Raw genomic sequence first — 16,785 nt, forward strand, 5'->3', positions numbered from 1 at the left:
AATGAGCCCTTTGCAGATGTCCCCCACCGGCAGGGCTGCTGCAGGAGAGGTTTTGATTTGCTTTGCTGGCTCAGGGCTCCCTCAGCTCCCCAGTCAGCACCAGAGCTCAGGGGGGCACAGGAGGGATGAACAGCCCCTCCAAAACCCAGGGCTGCTGCAAATTTGATGATGGCACCGGGGGTTTAAAGGGATTCAGAAATGTGATTCTGGAAAGGGTTTCACTTGCTGTCTCCGGGCTGAGATTCAGTGCTGCGGTGACTTTCCGCAGCCCCCTGGTGTGGCAGCAGGCTGGCTGTGGGAGCCCATTGCACTGCCAGTGCAGACCCGGAGCCTTGTGCTGCCTGGAAGGACTTTCTCCAGCTCTCGGCAGCAAGTGCTGCTGACTCACCTGCTCCCATGGCCAGCACTGCAATAAAAACATCCCATGGCCAATTCCAGCACAGCATTTTTAACGTCTGCAAACAGAAGCTAGCTTCCTGATGGTGAATACCCTGGGGTTGTTCATCTGCCTGTACGCTGCCATCCTTATCAAAACAAATTACCACCTTCTGCTCCGAACCCTCTGCAGGGCACGCTAAGGGCAGCTAACCAGCAGCGGTTCATCTCCAAGAGGGGTAAGATGAGAGGCAAGCAGGGAAAATCCCTGTGGGAATTCCACACTGCTCCCTCTGAAACCTTTATTGCCCCCAGCAATGCCCAGTTGTGTGCGGCTGGGGATTTCTGCCCTTAGGAGTTCTTGTCGCCTTCCCTGGGCGGTACAATGGGCACGCAGGGAAGCATCCCTGAGGGAAGCAGGGCTGCAAGGAGCTCTCTGCAAGGAGAATCAGGCTGGGAGCAGGGAAACACTGTTGGAGCTGGTGACAGGACCTGGTCCCAGGGCTGCTGCACCAGGAAGAGGCCTGAGATGTGGATGGCTGCCCCCAGCCCTGGTGGCCCTGGCCCCGCCAGTCTGTGGGGGTATCAGTTGCTGCTGTGCTAAGCCCCCCACAGCCAGGCCTCAGGGTGAGCGTCGGCCTCTCAGGGGAGACCCCTTCTCCTGGCGACCATGTCGCGGCTGCGGCCTGAGCCACCCTGTCCTACACACACTGCCGCAAACAGCCTTCGTAGCGGGACGTGTGCCCCTCACCGCGCCCTACCTTAGCGCATCCCACCTCGCCCATCCCGCCCCGCCGAGCGACACCACCCACTCTCCCCAACATGGCTGCCGCCGCCTCCGCCACTACCAAGAGGGCGGAGGGGGCGGGCGGGACCACGCCGTGCTTCCAGCCAATGGGAAGCGCCTGTCCCCCCGGCGGGCGGCCAATGGCGGCGCAGGGCGGGCAGGTTGGTTCGGCGGGGAGCGAGCGGGCCCGCCGCCATGGCCGGCCCAGGCGGGAGGACGTGGCGGGACCTGCTGGGTAGGTCCGGGCTGAGGTGGTGCCGGGGCTTCTCTGAGAGAGCTCTTGACCTGGTGCTTCCTGCAGGGACAGCAGAGGGGAAGGGTGGGATGAATGTATCCTCTCTGCCCTCATAGACCCCCATCCTCCGGCCTGCCTGGTGCTCTGGGCTCCTGGCAGCCCCTCGCCTCAGCTCTCCTCAGCCCTGCTCCCCCCAGAACCCCTCTCCCAAAGGCTGGTGGCCTTCTTGCGGCCCTGCTGCACCTCCCGTCCTGGGCTGGGGGTGTCAGGGCAGCACCTTGGTTGCTTTGGGCTGAGGGCCTTTGGAGGCCGATGGCTGACAGTGCCTGGCAGGGCTTTGGCTGCTTGTGCTGAAGGCCGTGGGGCTTTACCTGCAGAGCTGCCGGAGCAGCAGGCAGAAACATCCCGCACTGCTCCTGTCACACTGCTGACTAACCAGGGTCTGGCTGGGGCTGCCTTTGCTCTGTCCAAGATGTGTGCTGCAGCAGCAGAGAGCGAGGTGTCCTCGGGGGTGCTGTTGGAGCAAGCTGTGGTTATAAAAGAAATCCATATTTCTCAGCAGGGAGAGCCAGGAAAAGAAAAAGTGCCTTTGGGAGTGGAGCGGAGCTCCAGGAAGCGGCTCTGCGCCTTCTGGATCACCATCAGAACCTGAACGACCTCCTCTTGGAGGTAGGAGCACAATGGTTCAGGGTGTAACGGTCAGGCTGGGAATCACAGGAGATCCCAGCTGGAGGTGGGTTCCAGGGCCCTTCTTATGGCAACTGTAGAGTGAATGTCCTGGGAACACAGTTTTCATGGTATGTGAAAAGAAAGAACGGCACCGTAGGAGTAAGCTGAAGTTGAGAGGTCTGTGTTGCAGAAATGAGATTATTTTTTTCCTTTATCCTTCTATGTTTTATTGTTATAGACTAAAAATGGTCAAGTATGGTTTGGATTTGGGACAGAGGGAAATCTGCCACCTTTTTCTTGGGGTTAGAACCGACTTCTTGTTCTAGAGAGAAAAAAATAATATCTGGAGTTGCTTGGGTTTTCTCTGAGTTACCAGCCATTTTTGATTAAGGTGACTGTCTTTATGAAAACCTCTGTAATTTGCCTATATAGATGCTTGAGCCAACATTCTGACTTGGACATGTTCTACCTTCTGCTCACACACTGGAGAGAGCTTTTGGCTTTGATAACTGCAATAGACAATTCAAATGCTTCCCACAGTTCAGCCACAACGATGTTTATTTGTCTGCATAATATTTCTATTCCAGGATAGAAATTCTGTTCCTGGTGCTGCTGCTGATCTGTTGGGTGACTGGGGACAAGTAACTTTGATTTCTATCTCCTTTTCTTTGCAGAAAATGATGATAACTATACATATGCTTCTTGTAAGGTGCCCTAAAATCTTTGTTTACTGTGATGGTGTGGGAGCTTGGTGTTAGTTTCAGTTCAGTTGCTCCAGCCCCCAAGAATGCCAGAGCTGCTCAGTATCCTTTAGAGGGAATAGGTTTGTGAATGTGTGTCAGAGACACCTAAGGCTGTTACATTTTTCTTTGGCTTCCAGGTGGAGGGTTCAGCCAAACCAGCTGGACAGGATAGTGCAGAGCACCAGGAAGTATCGTCAGAACCATTTATAGGTGAGTGAAAGCGCATATCTATTAGAGACAGATTTGGGAAATCATGTACTGAAGTTTTGCCTGTTAAGTATTACAATCCCAGTTTTACTTTCTTTTCATTGTTCTGGTCTCCCATCCAGCTACTTGTTTCTTACTTGTCTGGTGATGATGCACCTGGCAAGAGTCTGATTGTTGAGTATTTTGGTTATTTGAAAGTGTAACTGTAAGCCCCACAAGACTAAAATACAAAAATCTGTGGTTAGCAAGGAGTATTCCCTCTCTGTGGTTTTTCTGCCCTTATTTTTATGTACAGTAAAGGAACGATACATAGAAATGAAAATGATTTGTCCATTGCTGCAAATTACATCTCTGCCAGAAGGGGTTTAAGACTTGGGACTTATGTCTTCATAGTCACGTTTTTTAACCCTTTTTTTCCTCTCCCATGCTGACAGCTTTCTGCTTTGGTTTGTTTAGTCTCTGTTCTGCAGGAACAGGCCTCAAGATTGGGTGTGCCCACAGCAATCTTGGCAGCCAAAAATGCTGTTACCAGCATCGAGCGGATCTGCCAGGCTTCTGCTGGCCCCTCTCAAGTCCCACTGCTGAACTTGGACCAGAGAGTAAGGGAAAAGGTTTACATTTAATTTATCAAGAAAACAGTGATGTTAGGTTTGACTTTAAATCCAGTTTATCTGTTCTGATAGTCACCCAAGTGTGTAGGACTTGAGTGGATGATTATTAATTTCTGTGTCCAATATGCTCACAGAAGTACAGCGTTCTCCTCTACAGGAAAGCAGCTGGTTTTGACAGCTTGGAAATGAAGTTTTTTGTTTGTTGCTGAAGTGCAGTGTTACACAGGTCTCTCTAAGCAGATCCTATGTTATCACCTCTGGTGTACCTCAGACTCAGTCTCTTCAATGCGTGATTCCGTTTTTATTGATTGTCTCAGTTTGCAGTGTGGCCAGTTGTGGGATGGCCATCTGTGCAAAAGCTGTGCCGTGACTGCTGGCTCAAGTTGCCTCTGAGGAGATGTCAGGTGCCACTGCTGTCAGCCTGGCTGCTTTAGCTAAGCCTTAAGATGAAAAGTTTGGGCCTTTCCCATGAATCCTCTCTACCATTCAAGCTTTTAAAAAACAGTAAACAGGGAAAAGCAACAAATTGGTTTTCTAGGAACGTGTTATTTACAAAGGCAATTATTTCTGCTTCATTTCTGGGGTAATTCCAGAAGAGGTTGTCTTGCTTGCTTCAAACGGTCAAGGATTTACTGGTGAACAATGTGTTCTGTTGCCCACTCTTCTGTCAAGAAATGTGGAAAATGAAGGTAAGAACTCATGGAGAAACATTGCTGTGTTACAGACAGACCTCACACAGACTTAATCTGTGGGATGTGGTAGCGTGTTTTCAACCCTCCTCTCCCATCAAGGCCAGGGATAACTGCTAAATGGACTGTTGAAGTGCTGTGATTTCTGTTCAGTTTCCCTCGCTGGGTTTTTTTGGTGACCTAGAGCAGTCTTGCAACTGCTCATCCCTGCTCTGATTAGCTGCAGTCATGAACTCCTCCTGAGAATGAATGTGGTCTTTCTGACCTTTCAAAAGCATGAACTGACTTATAAATGGTGTTGGGTTTTTTTGTTTTGTTTATTTTAAAGCAAGTTCACTGGGAGCTTCCTTGTCTCTGTACAAGGATTTGCTTTGTGTGGCCGCTTCAGAAAGACTGCCACAAAGGAGAGTTGACAGCATCTTGGTGGTCATGTACTGGTTTTGGGGAGCTAGGCAAGCAGCACTCCTGCCTCTCTGAAGCAGTTGTTTAACTGTTCCTGTTTGTACTCTGCATGGCTGGTTCTCACTGGGAACCTGCTAGGAAGGGAATGGCAATACGGTGTCTGGAGTTACAGCATGGGTAAAGGGATTAAAATCATCTGAGGTGACACCACAGGTAAGAGATAGTTTGGGGGTATAGTTTTTTTTCCTATTTAGTGTCACTGCCTTACTGTTCTCAATGAAATACACTAGTAACTTTCCATCAGTTGGCATGCAAGTTTGCTGTCTGGGCTAAGCAATTCAGATCAATTAACCAGGCAGTGTAGAAGCTCCCAGCTGGCTGTGGGAAGGCACAGTCCCAGAAGTCCTTTATGTACTTTGCCAGCAATATTCAGTGTGTCTCTGGCATTCTGGTTCTCTGGGAATGGTGATAAGCCTAAGTGAGTTCATGCAGAAAATGGCTTGAGAGAAATATGATAGCAGGTAACAGGTTGCATTGCTTCACAAATGTGTTGTTTTGATTTCATTTGGGTGGTTTGTTTTCTAAGATAAGTGGTGCTCTAAGTGGAGTTAAGAACGTCTTGTGAGCAGGACAGTTCTGTCTGCTCACTGCTCTGGTGGGAAAGAAGGAAGAGGCCGGTCTGCCAGGATAAACAGGCATGCTGTAGTCTCAAGTGTCGGATCCTGGGCTGAAAATAGAATCCTGTATATTTTGTAGGCTGATTAAGATCTCCTCATTCTCAGGTAGACACAGACATCAAGTGCTGCTGTGTAATTGAGATTGTTATGGTAAAGAATTAAGTTGTCAAAGACAAAGTGTGTAGGCAAGTCTAGGGTCATGCTATGAGGCAGCTGCTGGTCGTTGCAGAAAGCTCATGGAGCTTTGGTTTTTCTTTGGAGTGACTTGTGTGCCCAAGACTCCCAAGTACCTCTTCCTTCATGAGGAGTGAAGATTTTGTTTCTGTCTGGGACCATTTTTGTAGGGAGGCTGGAATGAGCAGAAGTTGCTGCTGCTGCTGCTGCACAGTTTTCCCTGCCAGGTGCACCCCACAGTCCTGTTTTGCTGGCACAGGACACTCTCCAGGACACACTGTTCCAGGCAGGAGCTGGAAGGGATGGTGCAGGAAGGAAAGCAGGGTGGCAGTTTCATCCGCACAGAAGCAGTGCCTTGTGCTGATTTTGCCAACAGCGAGCCTGGTGTTTAGAAGCAGGATGGCTCATGTGGTGTTTGATTTTCCTCTGTGTCCATCGGCCTCTCTGCCCGTACAGTTGCAGTGTCTTTTTGTAGTCTGTTATTGGGAAATAGATTTGAGAGCAGCACTCGCTCCACAGAGACTAATAAACATTCAACAGGCTAAGTGGTAATTCTCTAATCTGTTTCTGGATCTAAATTAACAAGACTTGAAACTTTGTGATGTTACCTGTTTCCTGGGATATCCACTGCCTCTCTGAATATGTAGAATCAGCATTATTCCAGGGGGGCAAAGATGGATATAATTGTTACTTAACCATTAAAACTTAAAATGATGATGCATCTACAACCCACAGCCATTCAAAATTTATAGGAAGGAAAAATCAAATATAATCTTTCCTCATATGGTATTTCCTATGTTGTTGTTTTAAAATTTTAGTAAGTTCTGGATAGTCTGAATAAATGGAACTTAGTTTTATTTTTTGATATATAATTTACATCACCCAAATGTTAAGTTTACTGCAAAATGCAGACTGTGACCTAATTGTGACATCTCATTAGGACCCTCCAGTGCTGGAAGCTGTGTGGCATCTGCACAGAGACGGCATCGTTGGACTGGGGGAGCTGCTGGAGAGGTAAACAGAGGTTTATAGGCTTGCAGATGTATTTAATCTCTTAAAGCCTATTGAAATGTAATCGAGGATTAGTTATAAGTATTCTGGACTAAGAATATAGTCAGATGCTGGCAAGTGATCAGATTAGCAGGATTTAAGAAGTTACCCGGGTTTGAGAGGTTACTCTAGGTTAATTAGTGCAGTTTAAGGTGCAGTGGCTGATTTGAGGGCTACTGAATCAGCCACAATGTGAAGCAGAATGGTTCAGTGACAACCACCACTGCAGACTGTCCTAGGTGATGTTTCATCTCGTGCTTTGTTTCGCTGGCACAGATAGCTGCATGTGGGTGGTTACCACACTGTGTGGGAGAGGGCTCTGTAACCCAGCTCCTTCAGTTCATCTGGCCATGCCTATGGCTCTGCTTTGGAAAGCCTGTAAAAATTAGTGCTTGATGAGAAGTCTTGCTTTGCAGAAGCCATGTGCTTCCATCTTCATAAAACCTTACAGTTTATTAAGGTTTAACAGGTCTCCAGAGAACAGTTATCCTAAGAATTGATTTATTTTTTCTCCCCCAATACAGACCTAACAACTAAAACCAGTTATCCTTTGTGATGTTCGGGTTGTTTTCTTATGATGTCAAAGGAATGTTACAGCGATCTTTTAGGGTTTTGATATTGGTTTGCTTGTCTGTTAATGTGATAGGAAAAAAAGCCTTCAGTGCCTGCTGTGCTTCAAATTTAAGGCAACCAAAGGGATAGATTAAGAGCTTAATTATTTATTTTAATAATTTTTGTCCAAGTATCTTATAAATCAGAACTAAAGTCTTTCTTCTAGCAAAACTTTCTAAACCAAAATACTTCAGTGTCAGAGATGAGGAAATATTTGAACACTCAGTTTCACATGTATATTTTCCTTTGGATGTGTTTGTTGTGGAATCTTTTTATAAAGCCAATAAAGCTCTTGCTGGTCCAAATCAAATAAATGAAATGCCACATCTAGGGCAGAGCTCTGCACAGAAGGCTCTTTCCTGAGTCTGAGAGAGGGTGGTGGGGAAAAAAACAAGCCTTAGAAAAAGCAGGAAGGATTGAAATGAATGTGCTTTTGTTTGTTCTCAGCAACCCAGCTGCCCCAGCTGCGGTGGAGTGGCTGTGCAGCAGCCTTTGTGGCCTCTGTAAGCAGGCGGAGGAGTCCTCAGAGGATGCAGCACTCGCTGGGCGTGTTCTCTCAGGCAAGGCTCTCAACTGGGTGCTGGTGGAGCAGGGCCTGGCTGCTGGTCTGCACAGCTTGCAGCAAGGGCTGTATGAATCAAAAGCTTGGAGGTGTAAGAACAGGGGCCTTGCTTTGCATTTTCTTACCTTGTTTCAGTGAGGGGAAATACGTTTTTATATTTTGTGAATTTAGCAAATTTTTTCCCCCTTAAAAGATAATTGGCTTGAATTTCTATATCCCTTGGAGTTACAATATGGCAAGAAAGCGTAACTGCGAGGTGTGTGGGGCCACACATTGAGAATGTGATGCTTCTGCTAAGTGTCTGAGATACTTTGGACCAGAAATGTTTAACAGTTCCATTTTCTCCCTCTCATTTTCTATTACTTACTTTGTGGTTTTGTTTAGAAAAAAAAAATCCCTACGTAATTTGATTGAAGAGCTGTAGTCAGATCTTTGGACCCGTGCAGTTGGTCAGGTACAACCCGTATGAGTTTTGCAGTGGTAATAGAGCAGAAGACCTGTGAATTCTTTAGCGTTTAAAATCCTTTAAGTTTCTGTGCTCCTTTCATCCATTGTTCTAGGTCCTTTTGCCTGGGAGTCATTTTAGTCCAAGAAAATAAATGATTCCAGCTGACTGCTGCTTTTCAGACACTAGTCTTCCTGGGAAACCGAGATGGGGAGGCAAAAGAGCAAGTATATTGAAAGGGGGATGCTGAAACACTAATTCTTTCTTGATTTACAGACTTTGTGATTGTGTTTCTTCAGAGTGGCTTTCAGCAAACTTCAGCTCTGGGAAGGAAGCTGGAATTCAAGAAGGTCCCCTATGTAAGGACAAAATTAACCTATTTATGAACAGTTGTTTAAGTAGTTCCATTCTATACCTCCGTGCCTTGCTGAGTATTAGAACAGCAAAGAAAGGGTGGTGGTCCAGGTGCTGGAGTGGGTGAGAAGGAAATGGTGAGACCAGAACAGAGACTTTTAAGCTCACCAAGGTTTTTTAAAGCTTCCTCGGTTACACCTTGATTGCTCGTTTTTTTCCGATTGAATGTGAGACGTGGAATGCTGGTAACCATGGGAAATACAATAGACAGAGGGCAAGCATCTGTTCTACAGTAGAGCCTGAGGTAAAAGTTAAGCTTTAAACTAAGAGGGACAAAACTCTTTCTTTGAGCCAGTTTACTTTTTCTGTATATAACTGCAGCGCTTTTAAATTTTAAATGGTCTTAATTTGTCAATTTTGTACAGATCTGTCATGCTGTCTTGCAAAGAATGTTGACATGTAAGTGTTTTTGTGATTTGTAGCTTTGTGCAGTCACTGATGTTTGCTAGACTTATGTTGCTTGTTCGTTGTTAAATCTCTAAGGACACTGTTAAATCTCTAAGGAGAAATCCTTTGCCTGGGATGCTTTTCCTCTGTTGTGCATATTTGTCGCTGATTTTATGTGCCTCTGCTTTTCCCCTTCACTCTTGTAAGGTGAGTGTCTCCTAACACTGCAGGTAATTTCCTGCCTTTTATGCCAGTTCTTTTTGATGCTCCCAGCTGCAGCATCAGGTAGATATCTGAGCTGATTTTTAACAAGTTTGATTTGAAGCAGTTGTAGCACAGAGGGTAGGCTAGGATAACTTTTTCTGCTTAGTAAATTTGAATTTATGAAGTCCCATGCATGTAAGCTGTTTTGCTGGGTTGCAGTTTGGATTTGCAGACTAATGTTTTGTGAAACCTATCATTGATTATTTTATGCTGAGCAAAGACATATAATGTACACGTGTAATCTTTAAATGGCCAGTCTGCAAGAACTGTGCCACAGACAACGTGCCTGTCTTGGCCTGGGCAGTCCTGCTGCTGCTGCTGTGACCTCAAGCGTAGTAGTGTCTGATTTGCATTGCAAATCCCGATGCAGAAAGACAACACACATGAGGGTTATTTTTGTCTTGTGTCATGGATGATCTTCATGGTAGGTTGCTCTATCTGCTGTACAGCAGAGGAAAAGCTCGCTTACACCTTGTGTGCCCTGCGCCAATGTATTAATATAATCAGACTGGGTGGCTGTAGTTACTTGCCTGTCTCCTTAGTGACAGCACTTTACCACTTTTCTTGCTGGCGTCTTTCAGCAACATGCTCAGTGCTGCTGCAGAGGTTAGAGCTTTCCCCCTGCTGTAAGGTGACCAAAAGCCAGGACGCAACACCAGCACTGCTCCCTCCCTTGTGTATCTCTTCCCGCGGGCACTGCCAGCCTTACCCCATGCCTCACAGGGGTCGTTGTCTGTAGACCAGAGATGCTTTACAGCCTTTGGAGTGCTTCTAGAAAGGGAAAGCTGTAAGAGAAGTGCTTTATTATTTAATATGTATGAGTCCCATCTTGGGTGGCCCTTTAACAGTGTTGGTAGTTGAAAAATAACCCTTATAAACACTGGACTAGGGGGATTTTGGGGGAAGGAAGCAGACTGTTGGCAGGCAGGCAGGACTCTGCTAACCCGTTCTTCGTTTGACCTTCATGTTTGTGCAGCTTGCACTGCCACTGGCTGACTTGCAGTCTGTGTGTCTGAAATTGTATTAAATGAATTTTATATAAGGTATTTTTATTAGTGCATACTTTTAGGTCACCTTTGAGGAGTTTCACTTAACTAATCAGCTGCTTTGAAGAACATTAGGATCCTTTATGTAAAATGATTCACTATTAATGACGACCTTCAGAGGCAGAGAAGGACAGGGAAGAGTAGCATGGGAGCACTGTGCTTCACAGTAATGATCTTGCTATATTGAACTCCTGTGCCTGAAGATAAGTAGAGTTTATCTCCTTTTCTCCATTCTCCCCTACTTAACCTTAAAGTATTCCTCAGCAGGAGAGGAGAGCATTACATGCTGACACTCTGGACTGCCTTATGAAAGGCACGTGAGGGACACCTGTTTTGCTGCCCCAGCCCAGTAAATTTCCTTTTCGGGGTGCTTCACTGAAAGATCTTAATAAACAAAACAAACTTTTAACAGTTAAAAGAGGAGGCTTTTAAAGGTAGGTTTAAAACAGAAAAAGAAACAGAAACAGAAAAAGTGCTGCTGCAGCAGGCTGTAAAGCAGAGTCTCTTAGTATGTGGCCTTTGAGTGGTATGGGCTGATCATCAAGACACCGTGCTGTGCAAGCTGCCAACCTGTTTGACCTCTTACCAGTCATTTTAGGACAGCTCTAGCTTTTGGAGGAATTTCTGCTAAGCAAATGTGAAGTCCTACTGCTGTTACAAATGCATGGCACTCCCAGCAGCATGCTCTTTGTTCGGCGAGGGCGGTTAAGACCGTTCTTTCCAGGGGTGGTTAATTCAAAGCTTGCTTGTGCAAATCCCTGCCTCCAGACAGAGTCTCTTCTTGTGCAGCTTTGCAGCATTCACACTTGCAGATGCACAATTAGGATTGGGTTTGGAAATGAAATACTAATTTATGTGCATTTTTAAATGGCTTAATTATTAGCACATTCTTGGGAATGGTTTTAAATTGGTTCAAGGTTAGTGTTAATAGTTTTCGAGTCTGTGTCACTTTTTAAAAAAATTTATAAGAATTTAGCACTGTTGAATGGCTTCTGCACATTTCCCTAATGGGGTCACCTTCTTAAAGGTGCACAAAGTGCTTGCTCCTGTTAGTTCCTGCGTGTTCTTTAGTGTCACAGTTCCTACAATTTCCATATCTCTTATTGTGGTTTTGTGTCTTTATTTTGGGTTACAGGGGTGCTTGATGCTGTTGGTAAAGAGAAGCAAGAAGACGTTTCCACATTGCAAGCAATGAGGTTCTGGTAAGAAATGCTGTTCCTCCAAAGAATGGCAGGAGGAGGTTTTTTATCCACTGTTACATTTGTTACTGAAACAGGGGGAAATGTTGTTTCCCCTTATGTTTAGTATTCTCCTTTCTAATAAAATATGTGCAAATGAAAATGCTTTAAAAAAGATAAGCATCAGGTAGGAAAGGGTGTTCTAGCAGTGTTGGAACCAATCTTGGAGCACCCTCTCGGCACACGGTGAGTTTCCCCTCTCAAGGTTTCTCACTCTGCTTCTGCGCAGAGACAACTGGAAGGTGCTGTCATCTCCTCCAATTCCTGCTTCTAAACCTGTTTAAAGTACTTTGTACATCCCAGCCTTCAGTCCTGTCCTGTGCAGGGGTATATGTTAAACTCAAGTTTGTAAAGCTGATATCTACATAAACTGAGTAACCAATAGATTTAAAAAAAACACAAAACAAACCGTATGAAAAAGTATATATCTGGCAATTTGATAAGATAGATATAAAAGAAAAACTAGGCATTCATCCTAATCAGTACCTGGTTGATCATATGTCCTGTGCATTGTTCCTGAATATTTCCTTGTCATTTGTAGGCTGAATGTGTTCAGTGTGTCAGTTTATAAAAGTGCAGTTCATCCGGATTCCTTGCAGCAGTTTTTTAGACACACCCTGACCGAGGTTCTTACCTACAACCCGTTGTTGAAAGGTAGGAATAGACGGGGAGAAGTGAATGTCTCCAGGGTGCGTTATTGTGTGTCTGGAGTTTCCTCCCACCCAAACCTTGCTGAATGGAGTCCAGCCTGGAGGAATCAGAGCCAGAGAAGTGCCTGACTCTCTAGCTTTTTCCCAGGTCTATATAAACAGGGTACCAGATCATACCAAAAAAGAAATTAATCTAGACTTTAGAGGGCTGTAGTTCAGGAGAAAACTTCAGATGGAAAATCAGTGCCTTCAAACAGAGCTTCGGCCAGCAGCTTGTGAACAGATATTGGGAGTAATATCTATGAGCAGCCTTTACGGAGTAGATGTGGGAGATCTCTGACCTCTGGGAACAGTTCTGGCCAAAGGAGAAATGGGGCGGGAGAGGTGGTGCTGCAGAGCGAGCTTGGGGCTAAACTAGTGTGGCCCCTGTGTGTGGGTTTACGCACAAGATGTGGCCTTTCCCTACTGATGAGGGGTTTCTTTTGATAGATTAGAGATAAAGGCAGGAAGGCTCCTAATCTGTAAAGGCAGAAGATAGAATCCTTCTAGTTGTGAAGCTTGATGTTTTTGGGAAGAAATATGTTTAGGTCCCAGAATCTCTGGTAAAGTCACGCTAAGCTATGATCTAGAGCTGCTTGCCTGTTGTGTGGGAGAGCCATGTCATTGCTGGTTTCCAGCTGGAAGAGATTATTGAAGAAAAAGACAATTCCTTGATGATTCCCTGTGCACACACTATGTTGGCCTATGAATGTGTGATTGAAGGAACAGCTTTGAGATGACGTTCTCATAGCAAAATGGCAGGGTCCTTGTTGCTGGTGTTCCGAAGACAAGTGGGTGAGAGAGGACTTCTGTGAGCAGTTTTTAATGTATCTTGGTTAACTTTATGTGTTTTGGGGGTATTTTAAAATCTATTGCTGAAGAGTAAAATTTTCTCTTTCTGGGTACAGTGTCTGATGCCATTCGTATGCAGAAAGAGTGGAGCTTCACAAGGACTTGTTCACTGCTTACTACATTGTATCGCAAAGTAGGTCTTCCAGGTTTCACAAAGAGAACTTTATTACATTGGGTTTATACTCATTGAAATACCCAAATGAGATTATTTAAAAATACTGCGTTTCAGTCGCAGAATCTGAACCAGCTGCCAGAAGTTGTAGGCAGGAGGAAGCATGAAGAGAAAGTACTACAAGGATTTCTGTTCATGCAAAGCTTTTCAATTACCGTCTTTGTTCTCATTAAGATGTGAATTTTTATTGTTAGAGAATATGACATGACTTCTGAAAGAATTGGGATATTACTGTTTATTTTAGCCAATGCTGGTTCCAAGCCAGGATGGTATCTCACCCTGGAAAGCTGATGCAAAAGATGCACACAGGATAGCTTTTTCAAAAGTTATGCAAAAGACATCTGCGTGTTAGTCTTGACAGTCTGATTCACTCTTACGGGTGGCTGTATGTCATAGCTAAAACGAATTGCTATCACTCTTCCAGCTGTTTGTGGCATTCAGTGCAAAGGAGTCGATCAGCCAGCTGCAGCAAGTCCTGGAGACTCGTGAAGTGAACTGGCAGCATGTCCTCTCCTGTGTTTCCACGTTGGTAGTCTGTCAAGCTGAGGCTGAGCAACTGTTCAAAGGTAAGGAGGTACTGGCAAGCCTGCAAGCTAGTGTGTGCTTACTGCTTTCCAGGTACTGAAGGGTACTGGTGTACTACACTGACTGGTGTAGCAGCATAGTCATTTGTGGTTGCTGTTTTGAGATCACTGCATGGAAAAGAACAGCAGAAAATCTGCTTTTCCTTTCAAACGTTCCATGTCAGTGGCAACATGAACGCCAGGCCTTGTGCCTGACACTTCTCAAACTTTGTGTGCAGCTAATAATGGTTTTGATAATTATCTTAAGTATTAATTTGAGTAGCAATTACTGAAGCTTAGTTCTTCTATCTCGCCTTTGCTAGCAGACCTTGTTTGTTAGAGTTGCTTACTGATCATCTCATTGCTGGACCCCTACAATTCCTGCAGGTTGGAATCCAAGAGTATTTGGCTGTTGAAAGTGTATGAAAAAAGTATAAGCAAGTCCTAAAGGTTCCCCAAGCTGCAATACACATCCTTCTTCATTTGGCACATGTTTATCACAGATATTTGTCTTCATTTACTATATAAAGTTACAGCACAGTTGTCGAGAGCAAGATTTGAGGTTAGTGTTTTATGTTTCTAGATCTACTGAGCCATCTCCTGATAAAGGCCTTTGGGAATTATGATATGGAAAATATGATCACTGCGTTCCTGATAGCTCGTCAGGCTGCTCTAGAGGGGCCTGCTGTGTTCATGCCTTACTCGGAATGGTTTAAGGTAAGACTAAATGAGGCCCGACTGGTAATTATTAATTATGTGAGGAAACCTGCATGTAAGGAATATTCTGCTGCACAGCAAAAGCCTGGTTTCAAACAAGATTGCCAGGAATGAGAGAGAGAGAGAGAGAGAGGGGAAAAAAGAAAGAGTAGTAAGTGATTGTATTGGTATTAGGAGCAAGTTAGTATTTATTACTGCCTTTTTGTCTGGAAAGAATGTATTTATTTGGCTTGCTTTGATTTTCCTTTCTTTCATATTTTAAGTCCATCTTGCCTTCTCTAGTTACTTGTCAGGAATGCAGACGTGTAATTCCTGTTACAATCATAATCTTGGATGTATTTCAGTATCTTGATAACCAACACAGTTGTTATTGCATAAGTTGTGGGTTATTGCAGATGAAGCATTCCTGTTTCCTGGATGTTTGCATGCAGCTGTAATTGCTGTGTTTGACCTTAAAGATAATTGGCTGTTAGCTTCCAGTTGTAAACATTTAGGTATTTTAGGTATGCAAATCTCCACATAATTTAAAGCTGTAAATTCCTTTGTATGAGTTTGCAAATCTAAGCTCAGCCTTTGCTGATAGAGTGTTCAGGATGTATCAAAAGGTAAACTAGTTGTGTTCCATGTAGTCTCAAACTGGATTCTTTTCCATATAACGCCCAGATAAACCTGTGCAGAAACCTGCAGATTTGTGGTTCCCTCATGGCTCTCAATCCTCTGGTGCATTTTGGTGTTGCTTTGTTTAACTCCTCTAAGTGTTCTTATGGTAGCACATCAAAATGTTGAGCGTGACATGGCAGGCTTTCTGGAAACCGGACAATGAAACTCAAAAGAAAACTTCTGTAGAAACTTATCTGCAGAAAGATTCTCTTGACAGCAAACAGACATCTGTAATGGATGTCTGGGAGTTGTGCACTGAGGTACAGCATTGCTGGGATGGGGATTCTTTCTACGCTGAAAGGGGCTGCATTGTCATTTTCCTCTGTTTCAGGCTTCCTTTGGGAATGCTGGTGGTCACCATGGGAGCAGTAAGAAAGCTCTGGTCTTCCTCTTTGAGTTCTTGTCAGAGCTAGTGCCCTTTGAAGCAGCACCGTACTTGAAGGTGAGGAGATGCTAATAGAGATTGTTTTCTAAAAACCAATAAAGAACTGCTCCAAAGTGGATGTACTTTGACTAGTCTTTGACTAGGTTCAGCTTATTATTATTGTTATTACAGTAATTGCATTATATGTCTTTGACTGGGTTCAGCATATTATTGATGATGTTATAGTAATTGCATTACTTCTGATACATTATTCAAAACATTTTCTTCCTGAAATAAGGAAGCAGAAAATTCTTTTGTTTACTTGACAACAAGGAGAGTTCCTTTCATGGAGTTGAATTCAAAGAAGTTCACTGAAGTGTTTAGTGGTGGTTGTTGGGAAAAATTGCATGTTAGTTGCCATGAAAATGGCTTTTCTTAAAACAATAACATCTTCTGTGGGGAATGTTTGAGGTAAATGACGGTAAACATTAAGCAGAATTTTACACTAATTTCCTTTAAAAATGGAAAACCTTGTGATTTTCATATTTCAGGTCCATATAATGTACCCACCTTTTGTGCCAACAAAACATCGGTCGATTCTCTTGGAGTACATCACTCTGGCTAAAACCAGACTGGCTGACCTCAAGGTTAGTAAAAATTGTCTCTTTGAAGAGAGTTCTTTCTGGGTCTGTCAAAATACTAGCTGTGTTGTGACCATGTGCATCTCTCCATAACATCACACAGGTTGCTATAGAAGATATGGGGCTGTATGAAGACTTGTCTTCCACAGATGAATCTGTGCAGGTACTGCTGGCCTGACAGTCTTCTCCTCAGTCATGCCCCTTTTGCCCTGGAAAAGAGCTTAGGCTATCAACCTCTTTGCCATTCCTACCAAGCTCGAGCACGCTGCTGAATCTTTTCCCGCTTTAAGATGGAGGGGTTAGCGGCTGTAAATACGCAGGCTCTCCCCAGATTTCATGAAAACTACTTACCTGGGGGACAAATAGACTGTGATGAGGCTGCAGAGGAACTTGGTAATTAGCCAGCTAGCTACTGGCCAAGCAACACCTACATTAGCCCTCCAGTCAGCACCCGCTGTTGGAAGTAGGGAATTGCTGGCTACCTCTTTCCCATCCTGTACTGAGGGTTATAGTAAACAAATGGAAAATTCTGTGGGAGGG

The 16,785-nt window shown here is 44.6% G+C and overlaps 1 protein-coding gene across 1 annotated transcript in view; it reads left to right on the forward strand.

Annotated features, from left to right (window-relative positions):
• Positions 1-1,324: 1,324 nt before the first annotated feature.
• FANCA (FA complementation group A) overlaps positions 1,325-16,785 on the forward strand; it is a 37,093-nt gene continuing 21,632 nt past the window's right edge. Inside the window, exons 1-17 of the mRNA XM_040615181.1 lie at positions 1,325-1,397; positions 1,957-2,066; positions 2,947-3,019; positions 3,473-3,615; positions 4,221-4,316; positions 6,510-6,583; positions 7,679-7,791; positions 8,515-8,597; positions 9,018-9,051; positions 11,485-11,551; positions 12,129-12,241; positions 13,185-13,261; positions 13,725-13,866; positions 14,447-14,580; positions 15,572-15,682; positions 16,156-16,251; positions 16,349-16,408. Of these exons, the coding sequence (XP_040471115.1) occupies positions 1,358-1,397; positions 1,957-2,066; positions 2,947-3,019; positions 3,473-3,615; positions 4,221-4,316; positions 6,510-6,583; positions 7,679-7,791; positions 8,515-8,597; positions 9,018-9,051; positions 11,485-11,551; positions 12,129-12,241; positions 13,185-13,261; positions 13,725-13,866; positions 14,447-14,580; positions 15,572-15,682; positions 16,156-16,251; positions 16,349-16,408 (1,566 nt within the window). The 5' untranslated portion in view covers positions 1,325-1,357. The remainder of the gene's footprint in view (positions 1,398-1,956; positions 2,067-2,946; positions 3,020-3,472; positions 3,616-4,220; positions 4,317-6,509; positions 6,584-7,678; positions 7,792-8,514; positions 8,598-9,017; positions 9,052-11,484; positions 11,552-12,128; positions 12,242-13,184; positions 13,262-13,724; positions 13,867-14,446; positions 14,581-15,571; positions 15,683-16,155; positions 16,252-16,348; positions 16,409-16,785) is intronic.

The sequence above is a fragment of the Falco naumanni genome, chromosome 15, assembly GCF_017639655.2.
Source record: "Falco naumanni isolate bFalNau1 chromosome 15, bFalNau1.pat, whole genome shotgun sequence".
NCBI classification, from domain to species: domain Eukaryota; kingdom Metazoa; phylum Chordata; class Aves; order Falconiformes; family Falconidae; genus Falco; species Falco naumanni.